This window comes from Ciconia boyciana, chromosome 11 (genome assembly GCF_034638445.1).
Source record: "Ciconia boyciana chromosome 11, ASM3463844v1, whole genome shotgun sequence".
In the NCBI taxonomy this organism is placed as follows: Eukaryota; Metazoa; Chordata; class Aves; order Ciconiiformes; family Ciconiidae; genus Ciconia; species Ciconia boyciana.
Genome location: NC_132944.1, coordinates 876,501 through 895,166, shown reverse-complemented (window position 1 = coordinate 895,166; position 18,666 = coordinate 876,501). Strand labels below are relative to the sequence as shown.

Sequence of the window (18,666 nt, the reverse complement as noted above, 5' to 3'; positions counted from 1 at the left end):
TCCTAAATTAGGCATTTGAAGTTGGGTGGTGCAAAAATCCACTGCCAGCACCGTTCACTTCTGCAGTCAAGCCATTTTTCCCAAAACCTTCTCATGTCCTCCCCATGAACAGAAGAGTTTACAACACATTCACAAGGTCAACAACATTTACCTTAACCAAGTCACGTTGCAGCAGGGAGGAAGAGGTGAGTGCCAGAAGGAAAGCTCTTCTTGACAAGCCCACATTGCCAGTTCCTCTTCCTCCTTACCAACCGATGGTGAGATGAGGTCATTCAGTGGCTATAGGGGCACAAGTGTGGAGAGAGGGACTTGAAGAATTGGCTCGAGCAATCTGAGATCATGTAATGCCACACCAGAAACACCTGATGGCTGAGCCATCCATCCAACTGAAGGCCATTAGCAGAGTTGACGTGAATTCTTTTCTAAAATGGCGCGAAACTGAAAGAGGATCTTTTGTCAGTAGGAGAACTCTATGAGTTGTTTTGCAATCTTTTTTTTTTTTTTTAAAAATAAATCACATAATTGTACTTTTCATTTCAGAGTGATTCCTGTAGGAAATCTTCCAAATCCAAGCGAGACAAGGAGAAACAGGCTTGCAAGAGCTGCAGCGAAAGCTTTAACTCCATCACTAAGAGGCGGCACCACTGTAAGCAGTGTGGGGCTGTAAGTATCAGAATGCACTGAGCTTTTTAATTTCTCCTGCACAGACTGTTGAAGAGAATTTTTTATTTTTTCAGTGCAGGAACTAAAAGATGTTCTGGTTCATGGCAGGTCATTCAGAGATCAGATCTTTCCACTTGCTTTACCCCCTGGGAATCAGGGGAAAAAAAGGCAAAACTCCAGTGCAAGGGGCCTAGTCTGTGCTGTTTTAAAGGCAAATACAGCACCTTCATGGATGAGAAGAAAGGTGGTGCCTTCTCTGGGGATGTGCATGTATCTGGGGAGGGGGTTGTCCCCTATATTTTGTTTGCAGAAACAGAATGGCCTTCTGACAGCCTTACTTGACACAGCAGCTCTTTCTAGGATAAACAGCTGAACGTACAATATTAAAGATGGATGGTTTCTTCTTTCCCTAAAGCAGAGTTGTCAAGAATTGCTTGCGCCAAAGTGGTTTCCTCTTGCTTGAAAAGTCAAAAAAAAAAAAAATCAGTCCTGGAGATTCAAGACCAGGTTACTGAAGGCACTTAGCCACCCTTCCCCAGTGCCATTCACCGATAGCTTAATTCTCAGGGTTTTTTTCTGAAAATCGCAACCATGGCCAAGATGAGATTGATTTCTGTAATATGACTTGAAACCTGCCTTCTGTGACTTGAGTTTCACAGTTCAGTATTCCTAATGTAACTAGTACAGAATAATGTTATTTAAATACCATTAATTTGAAGTGGAGATAAATTTTCAGGTGAAGAGAGACCTAAATGTATAGCTAAGATGTTTGAGGAAACCTCAGTCTCAGCAATTGAAATAAAATTACTGTGGAGGAGGCACTTTTGCACCAGAAATGAGATTTTCAACCTTCTGGTTTTGTTTTTATTAATAATTACTAAAATCATGAAATATATTTCTGGAGGTTTAAAATGTTCCATTGCAAAGCTCAGTATTATTAAAGAAATGAAATAATAGCTTTCCCCCATGAACAGAGAAATAGCAAGAATTACATTATTAATAATTTATTGTTAAACAGTTGTTGGTTATGCGGTGTTTTGTCATGTGGCAATAGCATTCAAGCTAAAGTTAATTCGTCTCGAGGAAAGACTATCATGTTTCTAAAAATGCTAGCTTGCTTTTGTTTATATAACTTGGCAGAATGGTGCTTCACTTAACACTTGCTGAATTAAGGCAGTTACCTTCATATAGTAATTAACATCTTGTAGTGAAGCATATAATAACATATACTTGTACCTGAAGGGCATTTGTGGCTTACTATCGTACAGTAAATTCAGAATGGATGTGGAATCCAGCTGACTGCCCCTGCCTTGGACCCCAGGGGACAGTTTCTCTCCCTGGAGCAGCTGTGCAACAGCAAGTGGTAGAGTCAGATTTTAAGCGTGAAAACAGGTTCCAGAGCTGCAGATCCATCACTCTTCACAAGCACTGCTTTCATGGGACTAATGTGTCATTGTGTGCTCTTGGAAGCTGCGGGAGCGTTGATCTGCTTGAGGGGAGGAAGGCTCTACAGAGGGACCTGGACAGGCTGGATCCATGGGCTGGGGCCAAATGTATGAGATCCAACAAGGCCAAGTGCAAGGTCCTGCACTTGGGCCACAGCAACCCCATGCAACGCTACAGGCTTGGGGAAGAGTGGCTGGAAAGCTGCCCAGCAGAAAAGGACCTGGGGGTGCTGGTTGGCAGCCGCCTGAGTATGAGCCAGCAGTGTGCCCAGGTGGCCAAGAAAGCCAACAGCATCCTGGCTTGTATCAGGAATAGCGTGGCCAGCAGGACTGGGGCAGTGATCGTGCCCCTGTACTGGGCACTGGTGAGGCCGCACCTCGAATGCTGTGTTCAGTGTTGGGCCCCTCACTCCCAGAGAGACATTGAGGGGCTGGAGCGTGTCCAGAGAAGGGCAACGGAGCTGGGGAAGGGTCTGGAGCACAAGGCTGATGGGGAGCGGCTGAGGGACCTGGGGTTGTTCAGCCTGGAGAAGAGGAGGCTGAGGGGAGACCTCATCGCTCTCTACAGCTGCCTGAAAGGAGGGTGTAGAGAGGTGGGGGTCGGTCTCTTCTCCCAGGTAACAAGTGATAGGATGAGAGGAAACGGCCTCAAGTTGCACCAGGGGAGGTTTAGACTGGATATTAGGAAAAATTTCTTCACCGAAAGGGTTGTCAAGCACTGGAACAGGCTGCCCAGGGAAGTGGTGGAGTCCCCATCCCTGGAAGTATTTAAAAGCCGTTTGGATCAGGTGCTTAGGGACATGGTGTAGTGGTGGGCTTGGTAGTGTTAGGTTTATGGTTGGACTTGATGATCTTAAAGGTCTTTTCCAACCTATACGATTCTGTGATTCTGTCAAAGTTATTAATTTGGCATCAGACAAATAGTTTTTATTAGATAATATATTGGACTATGTTCTTAAAATGGTCAGTGATTTTTGGATTCCTCAGTTCTATCAGGCTGAACCACCTAATTGACGAGGAAGTGTCAGCCACCTTTACTTTGAAAATCAGTCCTTCCTAGACCATTTTATGATTGGCATTAAAAAGCACTAATTGCTTTGTCAACCTAAGCCCTTTTTGACTCAGAAAGGCTTATAAGAAAAGAAAAGCAAACTTGCATGATGTTAATCATAAAGCATTTCTGCAAAGGCATATGTTTTCTTTAATTAGGTATATTGGTACACAGCATGGGATCACAAAAACGTTAATTATTAATGGAGGTAAATAAAGTAAATATTATATTGATCGCTGTATCTTAATGCTTACATTAGTTTTCCGGATTTTACTTTAATAACAACTGTTCCGCAAGTCACTTTCTTTGGAGAAGGGTTATGTTTTAATGATGGCTCATAAAGCACTGTCTTTCTGATACAGGTGATCTGTGCAAAATGCTCTGAGTTTAAACCACTTGCAGATAACAGCCGTCATAATCGAGTGTGTAAAGAGTGTTTTCTGCAGTTACCAGCCAGCCCGTGCAGCCCTGGAGTGGAAGCAGTCGGAGAACAAAAGAAAAGACTAGCTGCAGAGGTACGGTATTTAGCTAAGAAACTTTTGGTGTGCTAGCTGCCCTTGTGAGTCTCTCTCTCTCTTTCTCTCTCTTTTTTTTTTTTTTAAAATGTGTTTATTTAAAACAAATAAAATTGTTTGGTTATCTTTTTTCCCCCCACCATGGTATTTGACCCTCTGGCCTATAACTTGAATTGAATGTACATGCAGCTGGAATGCTGTTTGTAAATGGCGAGCGTTCATCGTAGGATGCTGATCATACAGCTAAGCTTCAGCTTTCAAAGTAACAAAAAAAGAGGAAAAACTTCTGGCTTCTTTTTATTATGGTGCATTTCCAATCTTGAGTTGTGGACAATAACTATCGTCAAAACTTGGCAAAATAAGATTTGTTTTTTCACTTTTAACTCCATATGGAAGATACTTTTGCACTCCTTATTTCACATCCTGTCAGAATATCACTGAAAGGAATTTTTTCTTAGTTGATCGTGCAAAAGCATGGCATCCTTCTGAAAGACTGTCAGGATTCACTGAAACGTTCTCAAACCTGCTATAATGCAGACTCTTTTCTCCAAGACGTGACTTCCACAAATTACGCTGTGTAAACTACTGCTTCACAATTGCCATAGGTGTCACCAGGCTTTATACCATGATAGCGGCACATCCTACCCTTATTTTTTACAAGAACAAGAAACATATTGGCAAACTGATTTGTTTTGTCCTCACCCACAACAACTGAACCTTCTCTTACCAATGCTTTTTTTAGACTACAAGCAGAGCTGTGAGTACCATTACGTGCCACGCTTTTCATGGGCCACCTTGAAGAAAAGGATTTTATTTATTTTACCTGTGAAATACAGCCAGAAGTCACTGCATGTGTAAAAGAGGACAATCATCTCAATTGAAAGTGGACCCACAGGGACATCAGATTCTTGAAAGAGCCACTGGCACACTGAGAACTTAACTTCATTGCAAGTCATCCTTCCCCCTGATATGCTGACCTACACCATCCTGCTTTGAGCACCGCATGGAATATTGGGGAACAGTTGCAGCCTATACTGAAAAACATCTTACCTTGAAAAACGTCTTTCTGGAAGCCACCCCTCAGAGCCATCAGACTGCCTTCCAGCCTTGTTATACTCCTCGTCAGAACCAAACTATGTGGAAAAGAACTAGACTGAGCAAGAAACGTAAACCTGCCAGTGCATATCCAGAGCTTCTGTAATAAATGCTTCCCCAAATAGTCTTCTTAGACCCTGCCCGGCTCTACTTCCCAGCATGTCATATTTCTTTCCAGGCTACTAAATGTACCTACACAGGTAAAATTACACCAGCACGGTGTCCCAGAGTGAACTTTGCTGCTCAGGTGCTTTGTCAGCTTTGTACCAAACACATCCTTTGTACCAAACACATCTCAGAAATACAAAGTGGGGTAAAGCTACAAATTCACATTGCCCTTCCCTGAACTACCACGTCTGCAGAGCACAGAGAAGATTCTGGATCCAGAGCTTGATACCATCAAAAACTTCAGATATACACTACAGCTATGCCTACAGACGATGAGCGCTTAATATGCATCAGTATAGTCTGTGGTATCTCATGATAAACTTTCTAGCACTGTTTCAGCAGAGCTGTTTGCCAGTAAAGTGAAAACCTACACCTACCCAGCCAAGAGCTCTGTTAATCTGAAAAGCCAAAAAGCAAAGCAGTGAAACGTGACCTATGGCTTTCCTTTAGAAAGCAGATTACAGCAGAAAGCTGTAAAAACACAAGGAAAAGAGTAATTTTTCCCTCATATGCTCAGGCTTCTAGCCTTCTGCTAAATCTTCAAAGGATCAGGTAAAACACAAGAAAGTAGGTGTCTAAAAAAGAAAGATCAGAGCCAGTCTTTTTCTTTCCCTCCTATTTACGTTAAACTTTCTTAACAAGCTTAATAGCGGCTGAGGAGATTGCCACTTTACAAATGTTGTTAGCAGATGCCAGAAATCCCCAGGAGACTTCTGTGCAGAATCTCATGTGAACAGGAATTTTGTTTTTCTTTGCTGTCTGTCAGAAGACAAAAATTTCTTTCAATCTTTTTTTGCCCTAGTGCTCTCTGTTTTGGCTCACATCTCCCTGCATCCGTGCACAAGAGTGTCTGTTAATACACCTTTTGCATTAATTTGCAATCATCTCCTAGCCTACTTTGCTAAGCAAGAAACTAGCTGCATCATCTTAATTACCATTCTCAATTTACTTGGTGGAGGTGGAATTTAACTTCATGTCCGCTGGGAATAGTAGTTCAGCATCTGCCTCTATTACATGGAATTGTGCTATTTCTTGATGGCATATAATAATGATTAAACTTTTGTTCAGTTATGGGCTACCCAGCGTTTGCCCTGCTGTATTATTTGACTCTGAACAACCTAAATTAAGTATATTTTATACTTAATTCTAAGTATTTTGCCCACGTAAGCATCCATGGAAACAGCTCTTTATTTCTTCTTTTTTTTTTCCTTCATCCAGAAGCAAAGCATCTTAGCAGCTGAAAACAGCCTCTTCAGCAGCTACCTCCAGTTCCTTGAAAAAGGGAAGACTTGGTACAAAATGTGGGTGACCATCCCCAAGACTGAACCTCTTGTTCTGTATCTGCAAGGAAGCAGCCAGGTAAAATGACATTCACGAGGGTTAACGCACAGAAAAAAAAAAAAGCATAAGTTTAAATATGTCAAGCTGAGAAATAGGTCAAAGGATTTGGCTTGGTTTCAACAACAAAAATGAACTTGGTATTCTGAATATAGCACAAAGCCTCAGAGATTTCAGATTTCCTTGTCATCTGTAGTTACTGCTGATATGGTTGTGAGCAAATGTTTAAGCTCATAGCTTTTCTCTTCCATTTTTTAACAAAAGGACAAAACAAGGATAATTTGATTATGTTTTGGTTTTTTTAGAGGTTTCAGACAGGTATATTCAAAGGTTTTATTACCCTGTCATTAGGGAAAGCACTTTCCTGTAAAAAGGATAGAGCTGCAAAGCAGTCTGAATATTGCAATTGCTGGTTCAAGCTTTTCTTTTTTTTTGTAAACCTAGTTCTGGGTTGAGAGGGTGGAGGAATTTGTGGAAACGTAGATGTTGTTCAGCCTGAAAAATGGACTGTGTTTGGTAAAGCTCCTTGTCGTGGCATCATGCGATTTTATCTTTACTTGAAATAATTACTGTGGTAAGCTTTTTTTTTTTTAAGTGTACTATTGAAGCTAACTAGCATTTGTGTGTGATGAAAGTCAAGTGATAGAAATATCTATGTCCAAGACAGAATATCCAAAATAGAAATATCAGTCATGCTTCCTTAGTGCTGAAGATAAAGAGTGACAATGCTGAAATGAGATCCCCCATATCCAATTTTGTATTTGGCGTTTGACACATTTATATACAGCTTTGTTTTATGTCCTTGGTGGAATGGAAGAAGAAGTGGGTCTGAATTCAGCCTACCATTACCCTGCTTTAATTCTAGTGAGATGAAGAGTTTGCTTTTTATTAGCATCAGTTTGTATGGCTGCAGCTAGGAACAGTCTGGGAACTAAATATTACCCATGATTTTACAAAGCTACTCAAAGTAAAGCTTACCCCATAGCAAATGTTCAACAAGAAGTACACGTTGTCCTTAGAAGAGTGTTCGTTTTGCTGTCAGGAAGAACACCTCTGGTTTTAAACAAATATGTGTCATGTTTTAAGCATAGTGCTCAAGAGGCTGAAAGCTTGAATTTGGAGCTCCAGACACAGCCCACTTGCTTCGTCTGGGATTCAAACCCCACACTGGGTAAGCTTCCAATTCATGCCACGGGCAGCGAGCTGCCTGGCCTCCCTCCTAGTCAACAGGAGATGCATGACTGAAATTACAAGTTGAAAAAGCAAACGGCCTCAGACAAAGTGCTAAAACGAATGCAACAAACCCAATCTTTAGATCTCTCTGGAGTCAGAGTCTGGGGAAAGGAAAAAAGCTTTAAGAAGCAAAGCAGAGAGAATGGCTTCGCTGCGAAACTTTTCAACTGATGTGAAAGCTGTGCCTCAACAAAGGACCAGTGCAAGCCCTGTATCCCATACAAACCAAGCCACAGTGTCTCACACAGGCAAGCTTGGGGAAGGAGAGTGGGAACAGAGGGAGAGGGGTCTGAATTCTGTGGCCTTCCTCACCCAGGAGCATCGTATGTCATCTAAGAGATGACTGGAACAAGGAGTTGAGAGGAAGCAACGCCCCTTACATGGTATGCCCTAGAAAGAGAATTTCTCCTAGTGCCCAACCGATTGTCTCAGGACAGCACAACTAATAAGCCCTGGGACATAAACCAGCTGTATTTAGTGCACAGCAGAATGATGCTCGATTCTCCAGGCCCCCTCCTGACAGTCGTGCAAAGCCGGGGTTGGAAGCTGGAGGAGCTTCTGTGCTTCAGATGCTACATTCTTTGCTCCATGTCCTGCCAAATTTGATCTTGAGCCTCTGGTGATATTATTAGTAAGATCCTATTTTTTAGGGGAAAAGGGTGCCTTTGACACTGATTGTCGATTTTATGACAGTTAAATTTAGTGGTTAGTGTCCTCAGCTATTACAGGTGTGAGATAAATCTCCCAATAAAGTGGCAAGAAAGCATACAGGACAAGGTTGATCTATCTTACATTCAATAACCAAGACAGAATTTACTATCAGGAATCACCAGTTGCAGGCTGAGACTATAAACGGCAAGAATGAGTCCCTTCTTCAAAGGCCTACCATTCCCACTCATACTTTCTTCAATTTGCATCCAACTGAAGGAAAAAATGACAAAGCAAATCCCATTCCTTGATGTTAACCCAACGTTCTTGTTAGTGCTGGCTTACATAGTATACACTAGACTTCTGAGAAAAATCTCTTCCAGAGCTTCTTTCCTGGTAGCTGAGTGTCTGGAATCAGTCGGGAACCACTCACGTGCTTGAATGTTATTTTCCCAGGTGTTGTTTTGTTTTGTACAACCACCTTGATGCATCTCACAAACCTCTTCAGGCCTGCAAAGAAGCATTTCCGTGCCTAAAAAAAGAGGTGCCTTTTGGGAATAATATTGCCAACAATGGTATTTAAGGTCTTGAAACACAAACCAAGTGAAGCATGACTAGAGCAGTTTGAAAGTTGAGGGATTATTTTTAAAAAGAACAGAAAGAATAGCTGCCTCTTGGGAAGGAGTAAACCAAGCTGAATCTGGAACTTCTGATACAGTAAAAGCCCTGACAGCTTTTGTCCTCTGCACCCCCGGCCCTCACACCGAAGAATGGATGCCAGTGCAAATGGAAATATGACTTGCAGGTTTTAAAATAGCAAGAAAACTGCTCTTTTGCTTTAGATCCTTGTTCCAGGAGACTGAATTAATCCCCTGAGTGTTCACAGTTTAAGTCTTGCATAAGGCTTTATGCATGAGGATAAAATTCACAGCTTATTTAGGTATGGAAAGCATACCAATTTTATCTGTCCTCAAACTGAGACAGAATTTGGGCAGCTGTTTGTCATGTTTATCTGAGTCCAATTATAAGAGTTTGCTTATAAGCAAAGACCACCTCAAGCTTAAGGATCAGCAGTTTTATAGAAATTAGTCTGTCTTTCCAAGGGCTCCACCTGGAGCTTCTGCCCTTGTTGGCCTTGCAAAATGCGCAACAATAGTTCCAGAGCTCTGACGTTAACTTACACCTGATTGAGAAATGCAGAATTAAGGAGTCCCAGCTAGCTAGAGAAGTAATGAATTTTGGAGAAATATGGAGAGTAAACCTAGTATAGTGAGAGCTAGTGTATATCAGGTTTGATCCAAGAGAAAATTTTGCTTTATAAATTCTGAAGAAAAGTCTTTTATTCATCATGTAAATGTGATTTACTCCTAGAAAGTAGGGGAGTAGCTGAGTTTGAAGTTGAGCTCAGGGTTTTAGAGAAGTATTTTTGTGGCTTGTCTGTTGACCCTGGTTAGGTGAAGTTTTGATTGGCCCTGCACGAAACTCTGCCTGTTCTTTTTCATGGTCCTGCAGAGCTTTCGATCTTGGCACGCCATCACGTCACAGGAGTCTCTCAACGATTTGTGCAAAGTTGGGATCAGATCATAAGTGGGTAGAGAGTGGAGTATGGGTGGAAGAACAAGGATTATTTCTAAGCCTACTCAAAAGTAGTAGGGGAGAATGATAGTGGTCCATCAGTGGGTAACTGTTGTTCTGTATATTTGTGTAAGAGAGCTTACACACTGCAAAGAGATGTCTGTATGGAGGGGTGCATGAAATAGGACTGCCTGTATGGTGGAATTGAGCTATCCATTCCCAAATCTTAAACCCTGGGTGTTGTAATGGCTGTAGTAGAGCAATAAATAAATGCTGCTGTAATTACCTAGGTAAATAACGCATTTGTATTATGCTGCTTAGAGTCAGGATAAGTGCACAATGCTTGTGATTACTGACAGTATTACACATCCAGTAGATTTTTGTGTATCACTCGCTGTCTCAGGAAAATGATTGAAATCAACCCGAAAGCAAAGGTCTTCTCAGCACTGGGTAGTTTGGTTTGATGGAATACTGACATCATGCAACCCTAGTATGTTGCATACAGAAATATTTAAACAAAAAAAACTGAACCAGCCAAATCCAGTAGGCTCTTAAAAATGGAATATGACATTTATCTCTCTGTAAGGCCTGTAAATCCTACTTATGTGCTCAGGGTAGATCCTGAATTCCTCGTGGGTGCAGAACAGCCCCTGGATTTGTTGGACTCCAGGGAGGAGGGGAAGGCTCAGTGCCAGAGGAGATCCAGAGATGCTCATGGTCCTGCAGAGAGATCTGGTTTGGGTGTGTGATATGACTGGAGGCTGCATGCTTCACCTTTATCTGTCAGTAGTGCAGCTTTTCAGAGATAATTTAAATCCCTTCCTTTTGGATCAGGCAGGTACAGAGAAAGTGACAAAGGCATCATATTAAGAAAAGGGAGGAAGCAAGACCAAAGGCAGTCTGCTTAATTTGCCTGTGTCTGCACGTGTTGGGTAGGTGTAACGTGTACAATTCAAACATCAATTTGCTCTTATGCTGCACTTCTTGGCTACAAACGATATCATTTTTCATTGTCATGGGCAACCTCCAATTTTACATGTGACAAGTCTTAGTATCTCTTTTTGTAAAACAAGATCAGTGAAGCAGGTATGGTTGAGCTTGCATGTGCTCTTGTGCATTTTGTGTTCATCAGTCCCATATTTGCTCGCTTTAGCACTGCCACGTATGCAGGTCTAGAGCTACTCTGTACATACTAGTTCAAACTTCTGCATGTGCAAGATCTCCCTGTTTATACGGATGTGGCTGTGGTGTCAGGATCTAGAAATTGTATGCTGCTTTTAACACAATGACTTGCACTCAAATAAGAACTGAATTCTTTAGTGTTTGACCCAAAGTTGCTGTAAATCTCCTTGAATACTGCTTGGTCTTCAACCAGATGGACTCTGGCGTTTTTGCATAACAATAACAAGTAGTAGATTAATAAATCAGGAACCTTGTATTGATTTAATAAAATGTGTAGACACATTTTTGACTGTGTATTTTTTGCCCCTTTAGTTAATGTTTGTGTTTGCATTGATGCGAACAGTTCTGAAACTTGAATTACTTTAGTCTAAGTATTAGAAAAGTAGATTTTTTTTTGCCATTGTTCTCAGAGCTGTGGTCCCCTTCCAGATTTACTAAGTTGTCTGCATTCAGTATGGGGTGACAAAAGAATGACTTTGCCACCTCTTTGTGGGTTGCCTTGTTAACTTTGGTATGAGGCATTGAACTTGAGTAGGCTGCTACACAAGTAGCTGCTACAAGAGGCGATGACTTCTTACAGATGTTTGATGCCTGTGTGGTTTAGACTTCAGTTTGGGGACCCACCTTTGAAAATGCTTTGATGGCATTAGTTGAAACGAGTTGCTTGATCATGGCACACCCTGCCTTGCCAAAGTACACATTTCCTGAGAGCTTAGTAGAGGAGCTGGTTGATGCTCAAGATGTGACTCTTAGAGAGTTGTATCGCTCCTTAGATCTGTGAGTTAATCTGGCCTTTAAAGGATGCTCAGGAATCTGAGCTTCGACTTCCTTGACAAGTCTGAAAGGCATCATAAATAACCTAAGACCTTCTGAGAAGCTTCACTGATTGATTTAGAATCTGAAATTCTCTTTTATTTCAAAGTCTCTTCCCTGGTAGTTGTCATTGTGTCTCTCAGTGTCCAGCTCTGCTTATTTGTCTCCTTTAAACCAATCTTACAAATGTCCCATGAGGTTCAAAAAGGACTACATAGAACTATTCTCATCTGGATCTGATTGCCTGTACCTAATGCAAAGCGTTTTTTTGTAAAAAACCAACATGCGTAAGTTACATGAAATTACATGAAAATCCCCAGCCATGCCACTGCTGGATCTGTATTCTTACTGCGAACGGGAATCTGTTAAATAAGAAGAGTAAAGCACCAATAAGTCATTGCCTTTTACTGGTTCAAGTTAAGCAGTCGATATCGCCTCTTCTCTGTTCTAAGTACAGTACCAAACGAGGAGCCGAATGCACGTTTACTCTGGAACTGCGTTCATGTGCTTATTGAAGCGTGTGCATGCGTGTTTGCTCTGTGGGTAGGGATGGCCGGCTGCGGCTCTAGCACGGAGGGGTTGTCAGCCAGCGGCACGCACCGAGACACTCTGGTTTGGTGAGAGTTGTGGTGTAGCCGCCTAGCCTGAGCGTGTGCCTGGTGACCGTGTCTCGGGTGTAGGGTAATGTATCTCCAATCACATCTTACTACTTCAAAGCAAGTTTTAAACTGTTTGAAACAGGCGTTTCTTTAAACCCATTGAGAGGAAATCTTTCTTCCCCGCGTAGTATACCCCCGCTCCTCCCATTTCAAATACCATTTGTTGCTGAATTTGTTCTTTCTTCTTTAGGATGGACGGGGCCCACGTCCTATTCCTCTGCCTGGATACGAAGTCAGTTTACCAGGTTCTGGTGAGAAGTTTGAAGTGAAGCATGTTTTTAAGCTTTGCCAGTCCCAGCAAACTCTGTATTTCAGTGCGGAAGATGAAGAACTGCAGATGAAATGGATGGAAATTCTCACCAAAGCAGCCAGAGGGGAAACTGAAGATACAGCTGAAGGGCTCGGCAACCCATAGAGCAAGTTCCATTTAGATTCTTTCCTACATGCTATAAACCATCACTTGAATTTGGTATTCATGGCACTTTGGAATCTGTATGGCTTTATATTTTCATGTGTCTGCATAGGAAATTCAGTGGTTTCTCTCCTTTTATTGTACATTTCTCACGTACAGTAGTTACCTGGCATATATTATGTTAAAGGCAAAGGTAGTTGTAGTTGTTGGTGGTGTTGATGCTGGTTTTAAAACAAAAGACAAGGAGAAAAGCATTAATTTTAACAAAGGTAATGGAAAACCATCAGTCTCTTGTTTTCCTAAATGTATATTTTCCAGTCTGTTTGATTGCTGTTCAGTGCAGGATGTGTATAGTCTGTGATTAGTTCTATAAATGCTGCCTTTTAAGTTAAATGTTGTAAAGGCTTGTGCTGGCCACTGACATTCCGTTCTCTGTCCTTTCCCTCCTGGTAAAAGGTCTTTGTGACGTGTGAGCAATGTACTGGATATTTTCCCTTTGCTAAAACTATGTCTCTGCTATTTTGAGATGACCTGTTCACAAGACAAATACTGTAGAAGGGACTTCTAAAAATGACTGCAAACTGTGCAGAAAAGAACATTAAGAAGCCTCATTGATTTTAAGCATTTATAAGATTGTTTTGTTTTCTTTTGAAACCAATACCTTCCTTCCTTCTATTTGAACCCATTTTGATGTAAGTGAACAAACGTTTTATACTGCAAACTGGGTTATGATCAATAAACAAGAACATTTTTAGTACACACAGTACAAAAAGGTGACTTTTTTGTTGTATTGGTTAGTTTAAAAGTGACCTAGGATTTATTTATATAATTTGTAAATAATGTTTCATAAGTATTTCAAGAATTTTTAAAAGATCTCAGCTAATTGACAGGATTTAGTGCATAGAATAAGAGATATTTGTATGAATTTAATTTGTAATTTAATTGTCCTGTTCACCTGTATTTGTCTTATTTTCAAACTTAAGTGCTATTTAAATAAAAATTCATGCAGTTAACTCCTGAGCCAGATCTCCAAGGCACAGCAAGCTTTAGGTCAACATTTAATATAGGTTTAAAAAAACAAACAAAAACCAAAACAAACAAAAAAAGGCATGTCTGCTCCTAGTGGTAGTAAGCATGTAGTACTGATAAAAATGAAATAAAATCTGTCACAGTACTGTATTTTTAAATGGTTTGGTTTAACTTTTGTTTCCTCTTCAGCCTTCTACATTTTCTGATATTAGTAGAAAGAGCGAGCTACTCCCTACAGCCAGAGTTTGTTAGGATTGTTGAAAATTAGTGATCTGCATCAGTGAGTATATTTCTTACCTACAGAAAAGGATTTGGTTTTTTCCTTGTTTGGGGTTTGGTGGTGGGTTTTTTTTTTTACACTGGTGTAACAAATCATATACCTGAAGTCTATGACGCTAAAAATTAGAAGCCATGTATTTAATTAGTTACTGGTAAAATTTCATGAGACTTGCATCTTCCCTCTCCTCCCTACTCCCCCCCTCTGATCAGTTAGCATGAAAAAGATTTCTTGCAGAGTAATTTTTATCGTGTAGTTCATGAAAAGGAATTCTTTTCTGTGTGTGTTATTTCCTCCCCCAAGCTTCCCTGAAAATGTAATGATGTATAATGCTTGCCTTGAAAATTTACTCAGTTTGTATTGTTTCTGGTTTGGGGTCGAGGGTGGTTTTTTGAGGGTTGGGGTTTTTGTTTTGTTTTGTTTTAAAGTTTTTCCTTTATTACTCTGCTTGCTTGGTTCTTTTTCTTTGTTACCAAGAGAGAAATGGGAAGAGAGAATGGTAAACCAAAACAAAATTAATGTATCTTAATATATCTTTCATTTGCTATTTTTATTAACCAAGAAAAAAACTTTAGCACACGTTTTTTGCAATTTTTTTCCGTTTTGTTCTTTTTTTATAAATAAGTATGTCAAATACACATCTATTCGTTTTATATTCCTCAGGTCATGATCTTTTAAAAAAAAAAAAAAATCTAAAAAATATTTGTAGTGTACCAGCAACGATAACACACGATGGCACCCGCGGGCATTTTTGTCACAGTTCTCATGTGGCAACTTCGTTTCCAGCACGTCTTTCCACTTTCAGGGCACATGGCAAGGAACCTGCCTGGGAAATCTCTGCTTTATGACTAAGCCCCAAATTATCAAGAGCTTTTAGAGTTTAAAGCCAGCAACTTAAACCTTGTCTGGAAAACTAATACAAGTCCATTGCAGATCTTGCTCTGCTCTTGTTCGATACAGCGTGAAAACACTGGAGCCTAGAGCCTAAAAGGAAAGAGCTAATGGTGGTACAGATTGGGATCTCGTTCCCTCACTCATGGTCAGCGATGTGGCTATGGTCCAAAGCAGTGGTACTTCTCCACTAGACAGTATTATCTTCTTTCAAAGCCTGCTTTAGCTCCTGGTGAAGCTGAAGGAACACTCTCTGTTGACCACAGTTGGAGTTGCATTGTATTGGAGTGAGCTAACTCTCATCCTTTTTGAGGCGTTACTCCAGGTTTGGATTATTCTTTCCTGTTCTTGGGACACACGTGTCTCGTTTACATAAATGACTTCAGTGATCTGAAGGCTGAGAACGTGATCCTGGGAGATGAATCTTTCAAAGCATCTGAATGCACATCTTTTAAGAATACAGGAAATAAGCACTTCAGACTTCCTTGAATCCTGGTTAATTCATGTATCCCGGCATGTCAAGGAAATTAGCTGCTTTTTTCTTTTTTTTTTTTCTTTTTTTTTTTTTTTTTAAACTTACAAACACAAAAGAAGGCCTGGGATGATGGCAGTCTAGTTCACATGATGATAAAGAGGCACGCCAAAAGTGCAGTCAGCTAAGCCAAGCAGGGGTCCCTGAGCTTCCAAAATCTGCATTCTTCCCATTTAGATTTATAGCTGTGCACTCAAATTCTAAACCTCATTTGGTCCCTGTCTGGCAAATTGATGGGTCTTGGGAGTGCTCCGGGGAAAGCATCAGTAAATGTTTCCTCTCATGCAATGCTCTTCCCTAGGCCCATGGGTTTGATTACTGTCAGAGTCAGGGTGCTGGTTATATGAAGCTGTAGTCAGCCTCATCCTTATTTTCTGTTGGTGAAACTAGAATATTTTATTTAAATGACCCGTTGAATGAAGAGTTGCAACTGAGAAACTCATGATACTGGTTGGTGGGATGAGGGAGATGGTGATCAGTCTTTAATGTTGGAAAGCAAAAGATCCTGCAAAGACAGATGCATATGCTTAACTTAGTGGAATATCTCCATTGCTGTCTACAGAACAAGGCAAAGCATGTGTAAAAACCTATGCAGTGTTGGGGCTTAGGATAAGAAACAATTCAAATAAACTTCACAGGCATTTGGCTATAAAGAGCTTACTTCTTAGTTTTAACTTTTACTTTTTGTACCATCATTTCTGTCTGTAATATCTTACAGATCTATTAGATGCGTACTTACTCCGACAAACAATTGCATATACAAAAGAGGGGAAATTTTATTGTGTTTTAGCTATTGTTTTCATATAGAACAGACGGATATAGTGCAGAAACCTCCCAACACTTTCTCTGATCGTTCCTCTGATCACATGGGGTTTTTTGCTGAATTTGCATAGTTTTTGAAAATAGCATGTCAGTTCAGACCAACCTTCTATACAAACACATTTTTCATGAACCCAGAGGTGTATCTGGCATATTTGTCTCCGAGAGCCACATGAAATATAAAGAAAGGTTTCTTATGTCAATGAAGTTTTGTTGCTCCAGTCATCCTTCTAGTAAATCAATTACACGAATGGCTCAATCATGTGTAACTGAGTAGCTCGGAGGATGGCGATACAAATGTCAGGATTTTTTTTTAGTGGTTTAGGAAAGGAGAAGATCCCTTGCTTCTTGTACGGGACACTGGATTTCCAGCCTTTTGGCTGTTAATGGAAAATAATTTCTGTCAAACGATAAAGCTAAAAGTGTTACTTTATTCTGAAAGAACTATGTTATATTGTTTTCGATCCAGCTCTGAAATTAAGAGAGTATCTTTCTTCATTTATTTGGTTTGTTCAAAAAAAGACAATCAAGTCATCAGTTTAACAGGCATTTATCAAGGCACAAAGTGAGCTCCAAGACATGAACAGATAAATATTACCTTTTAGTAGATCTTATTCATACAAAAGACAACAATACTTGTTTCTTATTCTTCAGGATGAGGTAAAAAACGATTAGGGGTTTTCTTGCCTGTTTTGCATCCCAGCATAATTTCCCAGAAACAGCTGCCCAGCAATACTGAAACTGTAGATTAAAGTTGGTGGTTAACCTATCTGACAGCCGCTTTACTTCCCTCATTGTCTTTCACCAGCAGCATGGAACATTTAGCTGCTAAATATAAATGACTGCATATCCTGTAAACAAGCACCTTCCCTTTTTACATACCTACCATTTCTCTTTTTCTGTTCTTCAATCCATATGGGGCATGGCAAGGTTTTTCACCGGGCTTGCGCTTTTGTCTGGGTTTTCACTTGGCTGGGCACTCTGCAGGCCCAGGGAAGCTTGACGGAGTTGAGTGATTGCATTTTGCTGTAAAATGAAATAGTGATAAAATAGGCTTTTCAGAAAGCAGTTGCTGGCTGTCCTCACAGATACTGTGTGATCTATGATCACAGGAGATTAGACTAGAGGAAGAATGCTGTTTGGAGTCACTGAAATAGAGTTTTGGGGAGCTATAGCCAGCTTATGTGGATGACTTGCTCAAATGCAGCAAAATAAACTTGGTCTTCTTAGAATTGCTGCTAGCAACAACAGTGTGAAAGGCTGTTACTTAGACACGTCTTATCAAAGTGGTTCAAAATGCAAACAACAAATCCTCACCTGGAATAAATTATATTCGCTTCACCGGTGCATTTAAATGAACCTAGGATCTGGCCTGCAATGTTGATTTGGTTTTGACTGGCAGTAGATTTCAAAAAAGCCCTCCCTCTTCTCAGTATTTTTGCCCCCCACACACACTGTCTACACTGTCCCACCCCAAAGAAAGCTTATTTAAAGCTGGTTTCAGAGCAGCGTGTGCGTGCAGTGTGCACTGATCAATGATGAGTCATGTTCAGCTTGATAAGGAAACGAATGGAAATCCCAACAATTTAAAGAGACTTCATGTTCCTGTGTCTAGACTACGCATGCTGCATTGGAAAGCTTTAATTTCCAAGTTCCAAAATTTGTTTGTCAGGTGGACCTGTTCTCCTTGTAAATGTTGAGTAACTTCCCTATGTTTCAGGAAGATGCTCTGCAGACATGGGAGTTTCTTAGTTCCCTTGTCAGATCAAAGTGATTTCATATGGTCTGTAGCTAGTGTATTTAAGTCTGAAAAGGAATAATCAGTTATCACAGCATTGCAGAATGGGCAAGAACCTGCCAAGACTTTTACACTGTGTTATAAGAATTAGCCATTTGCTCTGTAAGGTCTTGCGCCATAGTGGTCTGTAACTTGCAAGAAGAGGTTAAACTGGCAAATACAATGTTGTCTAGTGCTGAAGAAGATGCTTTCAAATTCCAAGCTGAAGATGGCAATGTTTGGTGTGAAACTTGTGACAGCAAGTACCAGCCAACTTCTGAATTGGGTAAGAATAATTAAACACTGTGTATTGGCCTTGTGCATGCATTATTAATTTCATTCTCCACATTGGGCAGCACATTTTTGGTTTGACAAAAAGCCCGGTATTGACTGAGATTATACTGAAGCTCTAAAGGGACCTCAGGAAGTTTTAATTTTCAACACTTGGGAGTTACCCGTGGTATTAAGTTGTAGTAGCCTGGGTGCTTTGGGCAAATCTGGAAGTGTTGGGATGTGTCCACAGGCAGCCATGGATAGGAAGGTG

The 18,666-nt window shown here is 40.6% G+C and overlaps 1 protein-coding gene across 4 annotated transcripts in view; it reads left to right on the top strand.

Annotated features, from left to right (window-relative positions):
- Window positions 1-13,620, top strand: part of FGD3 (FYVE, RhoGEF and PH domain containing 3) — a 113,065-nt gene extending 99,445 nt beyond the window's left edge. Inside the window, exons 15-18 of one of the 4 annotated variants that reach the window (XM_072876037.1) lie at window positions 541-663; window positions 3,522-3,674; window positions 6,156-6,296; window positions 12,576-13,620. In XM_072876037.1, the coding sequence (XP_072732138.1) occupies window positions 541-663; window positions 3,522-3,674; window positions 6,156-6,296; window positions 12,576-12,800 (642 nt within the window). In that variant the 3' untranslated portion in view covers window positions 12,801-13,620. Of the gene's footprint in view, window positions 1-540; window positions 664-3,521; window positions 3,675-4,416; window positions 4,965-6,155; window positions 6,297-12,575 lie in introns of those variants that run through there. The other 3 variants (XM_072876035.1, XM_072876038.1, XM_072876039.1) reach the window with 3 other exon arrangements.
- The last annotated feature ends 5,046 nt before the right edge of the window (window positions 13,621-18,666 follow it).